The sequence below is a fragment of the Aethalodelphis obliquidens genome, unplaced genomic scaffold, assembly GCF_003676395.1.
Source record: "Aethalodelphis obliquidens isolate GAN/ISIS:26980383/991018 unplaced genomic scaffold, ASM367639v1 scaffold104, whole genome shotgun sequence".
Classification (NCBI taxonomy): Eukaryota; Metazoa; Chordata; class Mammalia; order Artiodactyla; family Delphinidae; genus Aethalodelphis; species Aethalodelphis obliquidens.
The window spans coordinates 85,110-105,556 of NW_020838048.1; the positions used below are offsets into that span (position 1 = coordinate 85,110).

The 20,447-nt window shown below is 46.2% G+C and overlaps 1 protein-coding gene and 1 pseudogene across 12 annotated transcripts in view; one reads left to right on the forward strand and one right to left on the reverse strand.

Annotated features, from left to right (window-relative positions):
- WWC3 (WWC family member 3) overlaps window positions 1-20,447 on the forward strand; it is a 130,927-nt gene that overhangs the window by 60,893 nt on the left and 49,587 nt on the right. For all 12 annotated transcript variants that reach the window (XR_003430723.1, XM_027096566.1, XM_027096565.1 and 9 more), the window contains 3 exons: window positions 10,481-10,610; window positions 13,670-13,816; window positions 17,467-17,540. Coding sequence is in view for 11 of the 12 variants with exons in the window: in XM_027096566.1 (XP_026952367.1) it covers window positions 10,481-10,610; window positions 13,670-13,816; window positions 17,467-17,540 (351 nt within the window). In the remaining variant the exon portion in view is untranslated. The remainder of the gene's footprint in view (window positions 1-10,480; window positions 10,611-13,669; window positions 13,817-17,466; window positions 17,541-20,447) is intronic.
- LOC113614783 (V-type proton ATPase subunit G 1 pseudogene) lies at window positions 606-2,713 on the reverse strand (annotated as a pseudogene).

Sequence of the window (20,447 nt, forward strand, 5' to 3'; positions counted from 1 at the left end):
ACAATGATACTAGTATCCATTATTCTAACTCTTAGCCGGAAAGGACTATTTTAAGGCTGGCTGCTGCATCACATAGGTTACAAATAACTATTTACTACTTTTTCATAGATAAAGCCCCTGACCTTCAAGAAAGATTTAGGGAAAAAAAATTCATCTCTTTCTTTCTTAAGAAATTTTTTTTTTAACTACATCTAAGAAAGAAAAAGTCAGTATTGATATATATGCTGCTTGAGCGAAAAGGCATAGGAAAAAAGACAGTGTATACCCATTAAATTCCAAGAAATGTGAGGTAAAAAGATAAAATCTTGGGACTTCCCTGATGGCACACTGGTTAAGAATCCACCTGCCAGTGCAGGGGACACAAGTTCGAACCCTGGTCTGGGAAGATCCCACATGCCGCGGAACAACTAAACCCGCGTGCCACAGCTACTGAGCCTGCGCTCTAGAGCCCGCGAGCCACAACTACTGAAGCCCGTGCGCCGCAACTACTGAAGCCTGCGTGCCTAGAGCCTGTGCTCCGCAGCAAGAGAAGCCACCGCAATGAGAAACCTGCGCACCGCAATGAAGAGTAGTCCCCGCTCACGACAACTAGAGAAAGCCTGCACACAGCAACGAAGACTGAACACAGCCAAAAATAAATAAATAAATTTTAAAAAGATAAAAATCTTTGGATAAGCCCTAAGTTTGTACAAAGAAGCTAGATTTGCTGTTCTGCAGAAAGTGAAGGGACCTACTATATAACATACAGAAATAATTTAATGACTTTTCGCAAGACTATGACTCAAGCCTTGCTAAAGCTTCATATTCCATGAAGGGATCGAAAATGCCAATCCATGCAACAACAGGTGGTTTTTTTCTTCCTTTATCTGTTTTTGTGGTAGTTTTTGTGGATTTCTGGCTGGATGTCGCAGTCAAAGGCCAAGAGGTTATCCAGGAGTTCATCCCTGTTCTGCCGGAAGTAGGTCTGGAGGATGGTCATCTTCTCCTGGGGGTCCTCCACTTCAGTGCTGCAACTGCCATGGGATCCCAGAGCCGCGGCCTCCTTGGCCTTGAACTCCTTCTCCCTCTGCAGGCGGTACTGTTCACTTCCAGCCTGGGCTGCTGCTTTGGCCTGCTTCAGCCTCCGGTTCTTTTCTTGTGGTCCTCGGCCACCTCCTTGGCGGCCCGCTTCTCGGCCTGGAGCAGCTGCTGGGTGCCCTGCGACCGACTGGCCATGGTGGCGGCGATTCCAAGGTGGCAGAGAGCGGCCTAAATCGGCTCGACCGGCCCCTCGGGTCAGTTGACCCAGCCGCCCAAGCAGTACAGCTTTTTAAAAAAGTTTTGCTTAAACAAATCAAGCTGCATTTTCAATATCGGCTACTGGTTTTGTTACTCTTTTTGTCCATCTGCCGTGGTGCTTCCCGGCGCAGCAATACCTGTTCTGTGATTTTATGCCATGCAGCCCTGCCTGCCTCCAGATGCTCCCTTGCCTGCTGGGTGCTTCTCTGTGCACCGTGGCCGTGCCTTCCTGTGTCACTTCTGCTAAAGGGCTGGATCAGAAAAAAGCAGAAGCAAATCATTTAATTTGGCAGGTCTTCACAAGTTGCTTGGACTGTCCAGTTGAATTGGAGGTTGATTTCCTTCTGTCATTTGGCCACACTGTAGCCTTCTCTCTTCACCAGGGCGAATCAAGACTTCCCAGCGTCTCTAGATAATAGTGACTTTTCATGCTGGGCCTCATGCAGTTAATTTAGCTCTCACTCGCTGAAGCTCTGGTGCAGGTGATCGGGTTTCAGGGTGGTTCAGGAACACTGAGGTCACATGGGATCCCCGAGCCTCAGAGGAGAGCCCCGGCCGGCACCTTTCCCCACTGGCCCTGGCTTCTGTAGCAGGATTGCTGGGCCCAGTGCCTTTTCCTCTGCTTGGCCTCCATCACTCTGGCCACCTCCATTTCTTTATGTGAAGACAATGGTTATATTGCAACGTCAGCTTAAGACTGAACACTCTCAGAAATAAAAGATGTCAGGGCTCAGGTGACAGAGAAAACCCCTTCCCCTTAGCATTGCTAGGAAGTAAATTCATCTCTTGTAGTCAAGGTAATTTTAAGACTAGGAAAAGACGGCCTCAGTTGCTCCGGGTTTATTGGACGGGAAGCAGAAGCTGGCCTGGGAAGAGTTATAACTTTACACCTGCAGCCGGAGCGGAGTATGAGTTGTGCACTTGCAGAGAGAAGGGCCAGTGCTGTTTGATCTTCTTTCTGCTTTCCTTAGCAAGAATCCTTAGCGATGGGAAACATGCCCCCTGCCAAGGGGACGGTCCTCACTGCTGGATACCCACCCTCCCCAGTGGAGGCTGAGGGGTGGCCTGAGGGAAAGTTCTGGACCTGGCCTTGGTCCTGGGGGACCCAGCCCAGCTTTCCAGATGGAGCTGCCTCTCGAGGCAGCTTCTAGTTGGTTGCTATGTTGTCACTGCAAATGGTCGGTCACTCTATGCTGTGACACGAGCTCACGGGAAGGAGAGGAAACAAGGGTGCTTGTGCCGTGCTTAAAACGCTTTGCCAGTGAAAAGTAGACTGATACCTTCCTCTGAGCTACACAGGCCATGTGTGAGATGAAAACAGCCTCTTTATTTATCTGGTATTGCAGATTGGCTCTTGTGTTTGGATCAAATCATGCAGACAGGTATTATTTATTGAGAAATTTGGAAAACCTCTGGTAAGCATCGATAATGTGATTACCCCACCCCTACTGTAATCCTGAGCACAGATAATACGTGAGCTGTTACATGTAAATGGGCTTCTCAGATATTATTTCCAACATCAATTTAAGGCAGAGACCCTAGATTTTCCTCCAGAAAATTTTCTGCTGTTCTTGCTTCCCAGAATAGCCCTTGTATTTTTTTCCAGAGCACCTCACCGAGAGTTTGGCTACTTATAACATTTTAAACTCGACTTGTTTATCTTGGTGAACTTTCCTGGCTAGCAAGGAAATCCATCATTATGCTTGGGTCCAAGTGAGGAAAAAAGAACCTTTTGTATTTTTTTTTAGGTCTATGTATGTTAATTTTTGTAGATGGGAGCTGGCCGTGAACACATTCTCTGGGTTAATGATAGAACGTGTGTGTGTGTGTATATAAACTTTTAATGATGGAAAATGTCAAATATACACAAAAGTAGAGAGAATGGTATAAGGGAACCCTTCTGTACCCCTCACCCTGCTTCAACAACTAACCAAACAGTGGCCAGTCTTGTTTTGTCTGTCACACAGCCTCATCGCCCAAGCTCTTACCGCATTATTGAAGCAAATCCCAGAGTCATATTTCATCCATAAATGTCTCTCCTAAAGTAACGGACTCCTTTTGAAAACATAACTATAATACCTGTGCCACTTAGTAGCAATCTCTTAATGTTGTCCTTTCTCCAGCAAGTGTTCCCATCTCCCTGGTTTGTTTGGGTCCGGGTTCTGACAAGGTCCACACCGTACGTTTGATTAGTGTGTCTCTTAATCTCTACCCTCCTCTCCTTTTTTCTTTTTTCCTTCCTTTCTTCCTGCTGACATCTTATTTGTTGAAGAAGCTACTTTGCTTGTCCCAAAGAATTGCCCTGATACTGGATTTTGCTGCTTGAACGTGCACGGCGTCACTTAACACGCTCCACTGTCCCCTGCTATTTACGTAAACGGGTGTCATTAATCCGAGAGGCTTGATCTGACTCAAGTTCAGTTTCATTTTCTTTTCCTTTTGGTCAGGAGGTGCACACTCTCTGGTTGTCTCTTTTTTTGTGTGGTGTGAAGATTATTAGTGGGGTCTGGCATTGTCAGCCTGATACATCCATTTGTAATGTTTCCCATCAGCTTTTCACGTAATGCTGTGCACGTGTAGACACGAGGTTTCAGGATAAGTTCCCGAAGGTGGGTTTGCTGGGTCACGGGGTAAAGGCATTGGCCGTATTCTCCTCGGGAGGGTGGCGCCATTTTGCATTCCCACCACTAGTAGATGCGTCTTCCTGTTCCAACCACGTGGCCAGCACAATGTGTTGTCACTCACGCTTTTGCATTTCTACCAGTCTTATCGGTGAGAGATAGTGTCTCAGTGTCGTTGTAATTTGCATTTCTCTTGAAGCCCTTTATAAACGTCTTCAGAAAACAGGAGCAACGTTTACAAGTCATGAAAGTCTTCAGAAAAATCAAACTTTTCCAGTGAGAGAGCTACTGGGTATCGCTGCCCCAAAGTTTCTGAAGCTTGTTTTGAAAAATTGTCTTCATGTAACTCATGGCTAGCACCCGGGGGCAAGGGGGGAGGAGCTAGAATGAGGATGTCCACAGCTTCCCAAATGGGTGATGCCCAAGAACGTGCTGGATGTGCCAATGGGTGGGGGAGAGCTCCCTCTTTAGTGACGCTAGACCTCCTGGGCGTCTGGAATGTTCCTCCTGTTCGACTGTGAGGTGTCCTGCAACCGGGAAGCTCGTTTAACATCACTTCTCCCTGAGTTTCCCACGCTTCTGTGCCACCGGAGCTTTTTCCCGCCGTGCCACCTGTAACGTCCCCAAGTGCTGACGTGGTGGCTGCTCGTCCTCACACCAGCCATGGGGTTCTTGTAAAGTGTCTCTGCTGCGTGGCCCCTGGTGGCTCTCTCACTTAGAATATGATCTAGACTGCAGATGAGTTGGCCCCCATCCTCACCTCGTTCCCCCAGTCTCCCCCTCACTCACCTGCGTCAGCCCGCAGTGCAACTCGCAGCTCCTTGTGCCTGGAACTCTCTCCCCAAGTCTCTCGTGCCTGTCCCCTCCCTTCCATAGTTCTCTGGACAAATGACATCTCGCCAAGGTCCCTGCTCACCACTGTATCTAAAAAGCAGCCCTCTTCCCACCCTCTATCCCCACACCTGGCTTCGTTTTCCTTAAACCACCAGTTGCTGCCTGACCCGGTGGTTTCTTTCTTGTCATCTGTGTCCTCGCCTAGTGTCACGCTGTGCGAGGATGCGGACTTGGCCTGGTTCCACACTCGGTCCTCGGGATGCAGCCAGCTCCGGGTGCAGGGCAGGGCTTGGTGGGGTGAGGGGACCAGCCCGGGGGCCGTGCGGCACTGCTCTTGGGACACCGGGACCCCCTGGGCCAGGGCCTGGGCTGCGAGCATCGGGGAGGTCTCTGCATCGGCCCAGGTGCCTTCTTATTAACTGCCCTCTTGCGTTTCCTTCTCTGCTTCTTACTGTGTTATATTGTGTTTTAAGAAATCCTATTTCTATCACTGCTGTTCAGATCACAGAAAGGGGTGCTCGTTAAACGTGCCAGTACCCACTTTCCGTGAGGTATGTTCTTAGCCCCTGGGTCAGCCTCTTTGCTTTGAGCCTTTTAATTGCTTGATGACATTCTTCCGCTTTGGGATGCTGTGATGAAGTTAAGCCCGTGTGTTTCCTGCAATAAGAGAGAGTGACTGCACTCTGCGGACCATTCGATACCACACGAGGCAGCATTAGACCTCGGAATTAGCATTTTCTGTCCGAGGGGATTTAGTGGTTTCAGAAGAGAACGGGATTGTTCACAGGTAGCGCAGGCTTAGACCAGCAGTATCCCATTACCGTAGCACAGAAGCTACAGCCCATGCTAAAAGGCCAGCGCTCCTCAGATAACAGTAAAACATACAGAAATGGGGGCGGAAACAAAAAGAGCGTTGTTCCCGTCGTGAGACAGGTCTGGCGTTCCACGCAGGACCGGCTGCTGATAGAAAGCTGCCGGAAGCTTTGTGAGGGTCGTTCAAGGCCCCCTGCCAGGGCTGGTGATGTAAAAGGTAGAGTTGTAACAACACTTCTCATTCTTGGGGCTTGTAATGTGTGGTATTAACGTGGAATATCTTTCAAGACCTGGCAGCCCTTTTCTTCAAGATGTGGGTTTAACAGTCCATTTGGTTTTACTTTTGTCAGACCAGTTCTCTTGACATCTTTTTTTTTTAATTAATTAATTTATATTTATTTTTGGCTGCGTTGGGTCTTCGTTGCTGCATGCAGTCTTTCTCTAGTTGCGGCAAGCAGGGGCTACTTTTGGTTGCAGTGTGTGGGCTTCTCATTGCAGTGGCTTCTCTTGTTGCGGAGCACGGCCTGTAGGTGTGCGGGCTCAGTAGTTGTGGCTCGCGGGCTCTAGAGCGCAGGCTCAGTAGTTGTGGCGCACGGGCTTAGTTGCTCGGCGGCATGTGGGATCTTCCTGGACCAGGGCTTGAACCCGTGTCCCCTGCATTGGCAGGCGGATTCTTAACCACTGCGCCACCAGGGAAGCCCTTCTCTTGACATCTTAAGTTGAACAACAAATATGGACACTTGAGGGCAGTGGGAGGGGGAGTTTGATGAGAATCATCTTGAAGATGCTTTCTTAGCGGTGTGTGGTCAGCATTTGAAGCTGTGCCTTCTTTTCTCTCTAACCGTTTCTTTCAAAGGCAGCCAGTAAAGAGCACCAGTTTACTTTGGGACAACATCTGACTGGCTATGTGGGTGGCCCTCAGATTTGACACAATGTGAGTTTGGAGGCCTTGACCCTGAATGTATTGCTAGCCCAGCAACAGAAGAGGATGAGTGTGGTGTGAGGGGCCTCAGTGTGAAGCTCACTGTGCCTCTTATTGGCTGTGTGACCTTGAGCAAGTCACTTAACCTTCCCAAAGCTGCTGCAGAATGTTGAGGGGTGAAAAGTAAAGGCTGTGTGGTCTGTGTCCTGGGTTTTTTTTTTTTTACACCGGGTCTTAGTCCATTCAGGCTGCGTAACAAAGTGCCATAGACCGGCCGGCTTATAAACAACAGAAATTCATTTCTCGTAGTTCTAGAGACTGGAAGTCCAAGATCAGGGCGCCAGCACAGTCAGGTTCTGTGTCTGGTGAGAGCCAGCTTCCCACTTCACGAATGGCCATCTTCTCGCCGTGTCCTCACATGGCGGAAGGGGCAGGGGAGCTCCCTGGGGCCTCTTTCATAAGGGCACTGATCCCATTCATGAGGGCTTCTCCCTCATGACCTGATCACCTCCCAAGGGCCCCGCCTCCTGATCCTGTCACCCTGGGCATTAGGATTCCAGCGCGTGGGTGCTGGGGGGACAGAAGCATGCACATCACGTCGCACTGCGTGATAACTTGTATTCTTACTAATGCCGTCTTTTGTTGAGCCCTTGTCAACTTTCCGTCATCTTATTTGAGATGTATAAGCACTGTTTTGAGCTCTTAATTAAAATTAAAAAAGGAAAAAGCTCTTTGGCAGTCACAGATGTTATGATTTTCTTCACGAAATGGAATATATTGATATTTTAGAAAGTACCAAATCATTGAGTATATCCTCCGAATTTGACCAAAGTTTTAGAGGGAATTTGGAAAAAGGGAGAAAACTCCCAAATAAGTGAATTTTGCAGATGCGATGGAAGAGGGTGCCTGTCCTTTGAAGTTTTTGCTAGATGATAAAGCAGGTGGGCCCTATCTTGGCCACTGTGAGCAGGAGGGCACCCAGGGGTAGCAAGGGCCATCGCTGCACCTGGTGATCCAGTTCGGGCTTGACACCTGGGAGGTGTAGGTTTGAACCTTGGCTCTGCCAGGTCTCAGCTTGTCCTCTTGGGCTACTTAATCTCTCTGAGCCTCAATTTTTCCATTATAAAGTCTGAGAAGATTGTGCTCATCTCATAAAACTGTTGAGGGGATTAAATGAGATGACAGACATAAAGCATGCAACAAGACTCTGTCACCTAGTAGTAGGTGCTTGATACACTGAACTATTTTAATATGCTATTGATATAATTATATGATTTAGTCAAATAATATGTACTGTATCAAATATGGCTATATAAGGTTATACTTATATAATAATAACTTTTTACATAATTATATATTCTACAATAATACGTAACTATTTTTAAACAATAGTGTTTCAGAGATTCCTAGAACTTTGAGATCATCTTCTCTAATAGCTTTCACACCTTTTAACAGTGGAATCTTTTCCCCTTTCCTTCCCCTCAAATGACACCTTCTGTGGAAGCAGACTGTCTGAGACGGAGCAAAGGGACGGCCTTGCCGAAGCAGGGGTGAGGGTCTCCGAGCCCTGTGTGGGTTCTCCCTTTACTCCAGCTCACCACTCCAGGACACCCTCGGGACAGAGTGAAAACAGCTGCTCTTGGTCAATCTTCATTCCTTTTCGAGGTCTCAGAGCCACCTGGGTGGAGCTGTGGTCAGGGCCCGGGTCCGTGGCCTTAAAGTTGAACTTTCGTTCTCCGACGCGCTTTGCAGTGTCTGCCGATGCGAGGCATTACAGGGTTGCGGATCCCTCTCCCTGATGGGAATCGGGGCCTGTTTTCCTCCAGGTAGCGGCCATTCCCATTGTAGATGCTGGTGCCTTGACAGGCAGCTGGCGCAGCGCCTGGCTTTACTGATGGCTGCACTTAGGCTCTGTAGCTGCTAAAAGCTGTAAGGAATTCACAACACCTAAGTACGAAGCTGGAGCTGATGTGGTTAGCATCTTACGTCGCGGCCTTAGCAGTGGTTGTGTGTCTATACTCTCTGACCATTTGATTAGCACTGATGATTAAGGAATTGAAAACATTTAGTTCAGTGCAGTAGAGTTTCATTTCTCTATGTGGGTGTCAGTGTCAGGTGACGATCCATTTGCTGTATTTCTCATTCGGGAGGAGCCAGTAGGCCTGGTTAGCAAAGGCATTGGTCATTAACTGTTACAGAGAAATCACACTTTTTTGGCCTTGGGTTTTTTGTATGGAAATGATGTAACCCTTTTCTACAGACTTCGTCAACCTATGTGGGTTGTGGTTTGTGACATTAAATGAGATGTATTGGAAAGCCTTTTATCAGAAGATGGATATAAGGAGATATTATTACATAAATGAGTCTAGATTCTCTCTGCAAGAAAAGCTGGGCCACTTCCTAGACAGATGCAGTGCTGGGAGATGGATGGCCTTTGTTCCTGCCTTGCATTAGAGACTCCTGGTTCTCCATAGAACAGCTGAAATGGAAAAACACATGGCCAGGTCATGCTGGGATGTAGGGGTGTCACCATTCAATGTGTGGGGTCCCCTAGTGCATCTGTATCCGCTCTCCAAGGAAGAGGACTCGGGACCAGGTTTCATAAATATTGTTTGTTGCAGATGGCAATCATAGCGGTGCTGTTGAGCCCTGAAGCCCTATTCCAAAGGGAGGGAATGATTTCCTGCTTGTTCTCTCATTCCAGTGGTGCTGATAGCTCAGATCAGCTCTGGTGCTGAGTTTTGCTGTGAGTTGTGACATTTGTGGCCAGGAATTTGTTAATGATAATAAAGTACCGGAGTTGGTGCATTTTTTACTTTTTCTCCCATGAGTAAGTAGACTGAGCATTATCCTGGTAATAATAATCAGTGCAGACATTATACGCCAGGTCTCTGCTAAGTAAGCCCTTTCCTTACATTTCTCATTAAGTGGGAGGGACAGTTTTAGTGTCCTCATCTGAGGCATGAGGAAACTGAGGTTTAAAGAGGTGAAGTGTCTCGCCCAGGGTCCCACTGTAGAGCTGGAGTGTCACCTGTACTCACCAGCATGCCAGGATGCTCTTGTGAGTGGAACACAAGGGCGTTTGGGCTGGCCGTTAAGCATCTGGATTTTCGGGTAACATGGGGGAAGCAGTTTAGAGCTAGAATCTGTGTCATGGTGGATCTGGTGACTTTCCAGAGAAGGAGTTCATTCTGTTTCTGGACCAAAGTCTCTTCTTCAGCCCCGCGGGCTTCCAAGGCTTAAGACTTAGGTATGGAAGATGTGACCAAGGACGAGCTACAGGAGGCTGCCTGCTCTTTGTAGGCCGGAGCCAAGCCTAGTCTCGGCCAGCGCTCTGCTTCCACCACCCAGAACCAGGCCTTGTGCGCCCCGGGGTGGGCTGGCTGGAAGGAAGGATGGATGGAAGTTAGCTTGAATGCGAAGCATGAAGGAAGGATGAATGGATGTTTGAGTAGAAGGGGAGTAGTAGATTGAGAGAGTGATAAATTAGAACCAGAATAAAAGGAAGATAGAGGAGCCATAAGAGTTTCCAACTTTTGTACAGGGTGTCCCTGTTGAAAGTTCACTACTTTTTGCTGTTTCCCATATATTCTTCTTGTACACAGATTTCATTTGTATGTTTATTTAATAGACATTTTTGACCACTAAGCCAGATGCTGGGGATAAACGAATAAGACATGATCCTGCTCTCAGAGAGGGAAATTTAAAATTTCAGGAAAATTTTAAGCCAGTGAACTCGTTGCCTGAGCATTAGTAGAGAACACGGGAACCCTGCCTGGAACGTCCTCACCTGCAGAGGATGCTCTTGGAGCAAAGGGAGCCGTCCACCAGCAGTCTCATCTGGTGTTCACCACGAACAAGGAAGGTCTTATGGGATCTTTGTTTTTCTTTGTCAAAACATTGTTTTTAACTGTTTCCCACCTTTCTCTGAAGCTTTTAAGTTTTGGGTTGTTACTGTTTAATAGAATGTTGTAATCTCGCATAGAATGACTCATGTTTCTTTTCGAACCAGGATTGATCGTAAGATGTCAAGTGCTCACACCAATTACAAACTGGATGAGGCTCAGGCTATAATGAGCGAGCTCAGGACCATCAAGAAAGCCATTTGTACAGGCGAGAAGGAGAGGCGGGATCTGATGCAAGTAAGAGGCCCGGGTGCTCTTCAGAGCCCACGTCCGTCTGTCTGCCCACCTGCTTATCTCTTAACTTTATTTAATAATTAAAAAAAATATATATATATATATTTACTATATATATTTTATATACTTATTATATAATCACACATATTTTAAAGACATACATGTATGTATGATATATATGTATATATGATATCTTCTGTATATGTGTGTGTACATATTTATAAATATTTAAAAATATGCGTATTAGTTTCCTAGGGCTGCCATGACAAAGAACCACAAACCAGGTGGCTTAGAACAACACAAGTTTATTCTCTCCGAGTCTGGAGGACAGAAGTCTGATATCAAGGTGCGGCAGGGCCACGCTCTGTCTGAAGGCTCTAGGGGAAGCTCCTTCCTTGCCTCTTCCAGCTCCTGGGGGCTGCTGGCAGTCCTTGGTGTTCCTCGGCTTGTAGACGTATCACTCCAGTCTCTGCCTTTGTCATCACGTGGTTTCCCGTGTCTCTGTGTATGAATTTTTTCTTCTTATAAGGACAGCGATCATTGGATTAGAACCTGCTCTAATCCAGCATGACCTCATGTTAACTTGATTCCATCTGCAGGCCTTCCTTCCAAATAAGCACACATTCCAGGTTCTGGGGGTTAGGACTTCAACATATCTTGTTGGGGGACACAATTAAGGCCACAACAATGGGTGATACATTTGTATTGTTAAATAATCAAAATAATTCAACGTCTGTTGTAAGAGTTGCTGTCACCCCATTCTCTCACCTCCTGTAGCTGCTTTCATTAGCTTCTTGTACACCCTTCCAGACACTTGAAAGTGTGAACACGTGGCCAGCTGCCCTCGCAGAAAGCCGGGTCTGTGCCTGCTGCCCCGCGGTAGCTTCCGCACCTAACCGTTATGCCCTGTACCTTTTCCCGTCTCTGGACTCAGAGTTCCCTCCTTCCTGGATATGGCTGCATAGTATTCCACCGTGAGGACAGACTTTTTTTCATTGTAGCTTTATATTGCGTTATTTTTTTGCCCCTTGAACTCCTGCAGTTTCTGTTATTTTTAGAAACAGCTGAGTTTTTTCAGATGCCCATGCCGGGCTCCTGCTCGGTGCCGGAATGCATCTGATGCTCTCTGTTGTGGCTTTTCTTTTCGGCTCAGCACACCGAGTGAGCACCTGGTGCTGGGAGGCATTTGTCTCGATTCTGTAGCATGTAAGACACAGAAGGACATGGGAGCAAAGCTCAGACTCGTAGGCCGAGTGCAACAGGTGCGCACATGACTGCCTTGCCCGGCAGTGCTTCCTAACGTCAAGGGCGTGAGGCTGGAGTGTCCCTAGGCTGCTCGTTCAATTGCAGATTACCAGACCCTACCCCAGGTCTCCTGGATTAGACTGTCTGGGGTTGGGACCCAGAAATCTGTATTTTCAGATGCCCTGTATTTCCAGGTCATGAGAGGTAAACGGTCAGTTGTTAGATTTTCTCCGAGGCTTGGTAGCAAGGAGAACGGCGGCCGTCTGCCGAGGCCTCTGTGTGCCGCACTGGGTGAGGTGCTCTGCGGACATCACCCATGTGATCCAAGCCCAAACCCTGGGTGAAGCAGGTGGTACTTCACCCCAGGGACACGGAGGCCTCGCCCGGGACGTGGAGCTGGTGTCCCTGCCCCGTTCTTTCTGAGAGTGCAGAGCTGGCCAAGCCACCCAGTTGCCTCGAGTGGGTTCCCCACCACGGAGGCTGGAGATAGAATTTCTGGAAGAAGTTTCAGACCCCAGCATCTTCTCTGAGATGCTCCAGGGAGACGCACAGGCAATGTCTTCGTCTAGTAAAATCAAATAAGTTGTTTCATCTTTGTTATATGACTGTAGCAATCTTGGCCCGTTCCAAGACGCCTTTGTCTAGATCCCGAGGCAGCTACCTGGGGTACACTGCGCATGGGCGTCTAGTGTCTGCAGGAATATCTGCTGAATGTGAATGCCTTCACAAGTCTTTTATTTAAAAAATTGTTTTTCATGTTTTTCTCTTATTTTTTTAGATTTCTTTTTATGGGGGTATAGTTGCTTTTCACAGGTCTTTTAAAAATCTTAGAAAATCTGATTTCTCTTTAACTTTTACCCAAAAGGGTTCCCTGTACCAGAATTTATGCTTACTCTAATTTTTGGTAAACTGACATCCATATAAGATGACTTTTGACCCTGTAGCATTGTGACTGAAAAGCCAGGTTATAAGAATATGTAAATATTGTCTGGGAGCTGTTTTCACCTTCTGTGTGGTACTGAAGACCTCAAGGCAGCATTCGTCTCTGTTGGACTTATTTATTGATAGACTATTTTGGATGGAAATACTTTCCCCCCTCCCCTTTGCTCTGTTGAGGTACACTTGACAAATAAAATTGTATAAATTTAAGGTGTACATGATGGTTTGATATACACATCTATTGTGAAATGATTACCACAATGATTACCACAATAAGTTAACACATAACTAACACAATTAGTTAACACATCCATCACGTCACACGGTTACCTTTGTTTTTACATGGTGAGGACTTTTAAGATCTACTCTCTTAGCAACTTGCAAACATGCGCTACAGTATTGCTAACTATACTCACCATGCTATGGACATGAGGTTCATGAGATCCAGGGACTTATTCCCCTTACAGCTGGGACTTGGTACCCTTTGACCAGCATCTCCCCATTTTCCCCAGCCCTCCAGCCCCTGGCAACTGCCTTTCTACTCTCTATTTTGAATTTGGCTTTTTTGGAGGGAATGCTTATTTTTTCTTTAGGAAACACAAAGGTTTAAAAAACCGTAGAAGTGGTACCACAGTTCTCTATATTATTCACATGCTGCCAGGAGGACTCAGTTGCCGTCTGATTTAAATTACTACGAGTTTCATGAAAGGTGCATGTGCTGATCGACATTTCTTTTGAATCTCGTGAGAATGGAGTTGGGGTCGGCCTGCTCTCCAGTAATGAAGCTGCCGACCTGGAACAGGAAGGAAATGACCGCTGTGAAAGGGAAGAGAAGCATCGCCATCGCTGCTCAAGTCTCTTGTTTCATTCTGTTTCAGAGCCTGGCCAAGCTGACTGATGGCTTCAGGAATAGCTGTTCTCTTACCGACCCTCTGCAAGAGTTCCCTCCCAGTGCGGGCGCGCTGGGCGAGTCTTTACCTCACCAGTTCTGCGATGCTGGGTCTCAGACTGAGGTCATCGGCGAGGTACGCTCACTGGGCAGGGGGAGGAACTGAGTGTGCTCAGAGAGAAAAGGACTGCTTTCGTGTGGCCGTCACCCATTTCTTTAAATTTTCCACTTTCCCTTCAAAAATGTTTTGGCTTTTGTGCCATTAAGTTTGAAGAAAGAATACTGTTTTCCACTTCTAGCCATCTTGAAGGTTCAGGGGCCTGGGAGGCAATTGAATGGCTTATTACCTCTATCCTTGTGATTCGCATTCTTAGAAAAGGCAGAATCCTTTTGAGAGTTGAGTCTAGATGTTTCTTGGCAGACCTATGACTTTTTAGAGCATGGATCAGCTAACTTTTTCTGCCAAGGTCCAGATAATAAGTGTTTTAGGCTTTGCTGGCCATGCAGTCTCTGCCATAGCTACTCAGCTGTGTTGTCATAGTACAGAAGCAGCCGTTGGCCATATGTGAATGGGTGGATGGGGCTTGTTCCAGTAAAATTCCAATAAAACTTTATTTACAGAAAGAGGTGGTGGGCCGGATTTGGCCTTCGGGCCATAGTTTGCTGAGCTCTGGCTTAGGCCAGTGATTTTCAGAGGCTTTGTGGCTGTGTCACTCTTGGCTTATACTTTGATGCTATTTCTTATTCTTCTAAGAGAATGTCAGGAAATTGAATTGAATTGAAATTAATTTTGTTTGGGACTTGGAAGAATTTCATAATGCCCCTTTTGATAATTAGTAAAGCCTGGAGTTAGCCACAAAAACAAAATTGGCAACCATCATTTGAAGCAGGGTGGTGAATACTTAAAGACACTACTGTTGTAATGGCATTGAGTGAAGTTTTACATTTATTTGTTAGAAATGGAAAAACAGTTTGGATGGCTTCTTTTTCTTAGGGCTTACTAAGTAAAGATGAAATATCAATGGAATGCAGAATGCCTTCCTAAAATTAAATAAATAAAAAGAAACAAAAAGAAAGGAAAACCATTGACTAAAAAACTCTGGATTTTAAATAATTAGCTGATATTTTAAAATGTCGACAAATAGTGCCTCTTTCAGGGGTGTATAATATAGGAAATAATGCCTCTGTGTCTTGGATGTCCTGAACTGCCCTATTTGCTGTGTTCCCCTCATTGTTCTCAAAAGTACACTTGGACATTTTTTGACTAGGTATCTTGGTTTAAAACAGAGAAGAATCTGTAAGTCAAAAATGTCTGGCATTTTTGCCTAAAGATTTTGGCATGAGAGAAGGAAAAAAGTATGATACTTATTGAATTCCATGAATAATTCATTGCTGCTCAACATAAGGTTAGAATTAGAATTTTTAGAGACTCTTAACTAGTTTGAGAGCAACAGGTAAGATCGAAGGTTCTGTAATGATTTAGCTAAGACTTTCTAAAAATGTCAGGTGGGGAGTGGCTGGTTATACAGCTATAATAACTTCAGCAGTAAATTATCATTGTTTATGAGTTTACTGGGGCTGGCCCTGGCAGCTTCATGGCTGTTACCTCAATTTACGTAGTGGTTTCCATCTTCTTTTGACAGACGAGGGGGTCAAGGTGCCAGGTTACCTAAGGTCATGTAGCCAGGGAGAGGCAGGTCTGGGTTTGAATCAATGTCTCTGATCCCTAAACCTCTGTGTTTTCTACTACATCATGTTATAGAAAAATATATCAAAAGGCTATAACTGCATTAGTTAGCTATTGCTGCATAACAAAACATCCCCAACCTAGCATTTTAAAACAGCACACTTTTATTATCTCACATTTATACTGTGGATCAGGAAACTGGGCTGTGTCCTCTGCTTCAGGGGCGCTCAAGAAACTGCAGTCAAGGTGTCAGCCAGGGTTGCAGCCTCATGGGAAGGCTTGACTGGGAAGGGTCCACTTTCAGGCTTACATGATTGTTGGCAGGATTCAGTTTCTCACAGGTTATTGGACTGAGGGCTTCTGTTCCTTACCATATAGACCTCTCTAGCACGGCAGCTTGCTTTGTCACAGTGTGGAAGCCAAGAGAGTCTCCAGCAGGAAGGAAGTCACAGTCTTTTGTAATCTAATCACAGAAATGACTTCCCATCATCTTTGTTGTATTCTTTTGGTTAGAATCAAGTCATGGGTCTAGCCCACTCTCAAAGGGGAGGGATTTCACATGGGATGAATCCCAGGAGGTGAAGGCCATTGGGGGCCGTCTTAGACGTCTGCCTACCTCATGTAGTTATCACTTTGAGTTAGTTTTGTGGGATGGGCATTGATGTAATCAAACATGCTTTTGGAGCCCACGGCTTTGCAAGCACAGATTTGTAAGCAGTACAAGCCTAATGCTGGAATTTAGCAGTTGGGGTACATGTTGTAGGGCTATGTAGGATCCATGAAGCAGGAACCTGTTGGATCCGTTTGGCTGTAGGCTTTTTTTTTTTAATTAAAATGTCCATTTCATTCTCACAGAAGAGTGCAAAATCAGAGCTTAGAGGTTCATAAATAGCATTGAGAAGATGTTTAAGAAATGACATTTATTTGTCTTGATGATGAGTCGGCTTTAGGGGTCTCTAATGAACAAGGTGACAAGGTGACAAGTAGCTCATATCCAGTGTAGAGAGTTTCTGCAGATGCGGTGCTGCAGCCTAGATGCATTTACATTGAGGACACTGTGGAGAGAGGCCTTGGGTGAGGCTGCTGAAATGTGTAAAATCGTGACACATCTCACTGGCGAATGCTTATAGTCTCGTATAAGGCATTTCTTCTTGCCATTCAGGGCGATAAAGATATAAGGAAATTCCCCATTGACCTGTCTCAAAACTCGTATCAGTGAATTCATTGCCAGTCATACAAGTAGAATATTTCCAAATATTTGTCGACACGAGGTCATTTAAAAAAATAAAGACTTAGTAGTGGCCGTAAGGTATGGCCGAGTAAGGTCAGATCTACAGATGGAGCCGATTTATTGAAACTAGAGTCGTATATTTCCAGGAATGAAGGAAGAAGTAACCAAGGTGAGCTGCAGTTACCTCTCATACAGGTCTTGTTTGTTTTGTTTGGGAATTTGTTGGCTTCAGTGTAATTGGTATGAAAATATTTAGGTGCAACTAGTGATCGCATCAGAGCTCCTCATTTCAACTCTTGACTCCTGAGGCGAGGCGGCCAGTCCCAGGCTTTTCCGTGCCTTCCTTCCGTCCTTTCACCTTTGATTCTTTAACGGGCTGCATGGCAGTCGAAGGAGTCCCGTAGCCAACACCTCACACAGCTAGTCCGTCTTCTTCGGATCTTGTGACTTTTTAGGAGAACACCATTGTTTTGTGTTGATTGAGGAGTGAGAGCATAGACTACACTAGGCGGGATGATTTTTTTTGCTTTTCTATCAACTTTGAGGAATTCCCTATTTCTTTTAAAACTTAATTTGTTGTTGTTGCTTGGAATCACACAATAGATGAATATACTTCCACTGGTTTAAAAAAAAAAAACCCACCAGTGTTGGGACAGCAAAAGTGTTCCCAGCCCCACTCGCAACCTCCACTGACCAGAGGTGGCGGCTGTAATTTGGTGTGTTTCCTTCCAGACCTTTGCAAAATGGAAATTGGAAGGCGAATTAAAATATTCTTCATTGTTGCTGGAAGTTTAAGTGAATTTTCTATTTTGAAAATATGTTTTTAATGTGTCTCCCCCATTTTCTTTCTTTCTTCTGTTCCACAAAGTTCGTCTTTGATGATAAAACAAGGCTCGTGGACCGAGTCAGGCTTAACTGGCAGTATGAGGAAGCCAGAAAGAGGTAAGAAGCTCCTTTTTCAAACCTTGCCTCCTGCTTACTTCCTTTCTCCTGTGGAAAGTGGTTTCGCGGAGTTCCAGCCTGTGATTTATCCACTTCTTAGCAGAAAGCAGTGTCTGATAGTACAGAATTAAGGTTCTTCATTTATGCGTAGCTTCTGAATACATGTGACAAAATTTCATGTGCATTAAAATGTGAAACTCTCAATATTGCAAACAGTTATGAAGATGGGATTTAATAAAAACAGAGACTTTTCCGGCTCTCCTTATCCTCTCAGGTAGTTCAGAACCCCCTCCCTGCCTTCCGACTGAGCATCAGTCCCTCAGACCAGCTTAAGCAAACCTGGTTTTTGAATATGTGGCTGCTTATTCCATAGGTTAACAGAAAAAGCCACGTATCTTGGGTTAAAAGACAGTTTAGAAAGGATTAGGTCAACGGGTGATAGCGGTACCTAATCTACATCATTTTGATGGAGAGAATTGAAGCTCAGTCGCTTCTGTTGACCTGTGTTGTCCATCACCCGCCTTCTGAAAATCGGGACTTGACCTTGTGTGTGCATTTTCAAAATGTGTCTTTCCCTCCCTCCCCCCCTCCCTCCCTCCCGGTCTCAGCCAGGGTTCATGGGCAGCACTGCCAGGTGGGCTGCCGGCCTCGCAGGCACAGTGTCTTTAGCCTGTCACCTTTCTCCCCGTGTGCACCGTGTTCAGTATTCTGACCCTGCCCTAGCTTTCATGTTCTTTTTTTAGGGACTTTCTCTCTTTCGTGCCTTCTGGAAAGAGTCTTAAAACCAAATTATTTCAAAATATGTGCTTCGGAAAGCTGTGAAGCCTATCTTTTTCAAAAAGTTTTGTTTTTTTTTATTCTTCTTAAAAAATATGGAACGCTTCACGAAAACCTTTCTTTAGTCACATACGAACTGCTGTCTGGGGGCGCGGGGAGGAGGAGCGAATGTCACGCAGGGGGCGGGCAGGGGGAGGGCGTGGTTCTGGAAGCGAAAAAGCGGGCCGCTCAGTATGGTGTATCATTCAGGGATGTCTGGAAATCCGCTTTGTTACCTTTTTAGCAAATGTAAAAATAGCAACAGAAGCAGATCATCTGACTGCCTGCTGGAGGGCCGGCTTGAGCTGCTGCGGCCTCTGCCCAAAGCACCTCTGCCCGGTCCTCCCGGCTCTTGCTCTTCATGATGTCCTTGATGCGCTCAAGGCGGGCACTGCACTTCCACGCAGACCGCTTCCCTCGGCGCCTGCTTCCCCGGCCTCACGCATCCCTTCTCAGGAGCTCGCTGGCTGGCGTTTGTCAGCCGCTCTTGTCTCTCCTCAATATTCCTCGGCTCCTTCCTGCATGTTTCTGCTGCACTGTGTGGGTATCGGAATTTGCTGTGTTGTATTAAACTACAGAAAATTGACGGTTGCTACACTTGACATAATCGTTACTGTTCTGCTGTGACATTTACCAACCACAGCAAGTGATTTCTTTGTTTTCCAGAGATGATGTCGGTACAGAGTGAGTAACTTTTTAAATATCGAAATAATACATTTGGGCTGAAAGTCCATTATTTAAGAAAATTATGCAGGGGAGGATACTGCACTTCATCAGTATCTTCTAAATGGAAGGAGTATTTCAAGGTCACCAGAACCTTGTTAGGAAATGCGATGCAGCTGCAGAGGAGGGTCCTGTCCCCAGCGCTTCAACCTTTGTGGGACAGTAGGGGCTTCTCAGAAACGCCTTTCTGGGCTGCGTTGGCCGCATTTAGAAATCAGAGATGCGTTGTAAAGACGTCCTGGGGTCCTGGGTTGGCTGACACAAGCACTGCCTTGTTCTTTTCCCACTAGCACAATGGTTCCCAATTGTGGGGCGGGGAATGGGGGAGGGGTGCGACGGCCCGACTTCACACCCGGCCCCGGTGGACTTCTGGCCATGTCTAGAGACGTTGTTAGTTGTCACAGCTCTGGGGTGGGTGCTCCTGGCATCTAGTGGGTAGAGACCAGGGATGCTGCTCAGCATACTACAGCGCACAGGACGGCCCCCAAAAGAGAGTCGTCCAGACGTCACTGGTGCTGAGGCCGAGGGCCCCTGCCCTGTGCTGGAGGACTGTGCCGTCTTAGCCGGGCAGATCTGTATGGGTGACCCCAGGAGCTTCACACACATCCCGCAGCAGTGGGCACAGAAGCTGCTGCAAGGCTGGGAGATTATACTTCTGCCCAGCACCTGCCCTGTTCCAGGTATTGCAAAGAAATTCTGTGGTTTATGTGATGTCATAAAGACATATGGTCTTTGGGACTTCCCTGGCGGTCCAGTGGTTAAGACTCCGTGCTTCCAATGCAGGGGCCCGGGTTCAGTCCCTAGTCAGGGAACTAACATCCCACATGCCGTGCAGCTCGACCAAAAAAAAAAAAAAAAAAAAAAAAAATATATATATATATATATATATAGTCTTTAACCTGTTGGGAGATAAACTCCCCCACAGCTAACATAAATATGTGAGGGTGCCAGTGGTTCTGCCTGGGGGTGGGGATACCCCAGGCGGTATCTGGGGTGTGTGTGTGTGTGAGCACACACAGTACATATATGTTAGACACACAGGGTTCAGAAACATGCACATATATGCTTGTACATCTATGTACACATAAATAATACATGAATACATTGTTTTTGTCAAAGATGCAATCACTGGAGACCTCCCATCTTATCCTCCTCTCTAATCCTACCTCTCACCATTAATGATTTGCTATGAAACCTTCCAGTTTTTACCTAAACATTGAAATAAATTAAGCTGAATATAGTTAAATACAGTATATGATGCATAGCTTTCACAATGGTTATAGCCATCCTCTACGGATGGACATCTAGATGATTCCAGTTTTTCCTTTTCACAAATGGTGCACATCTATTTATAGTCCCCAGCCTTGC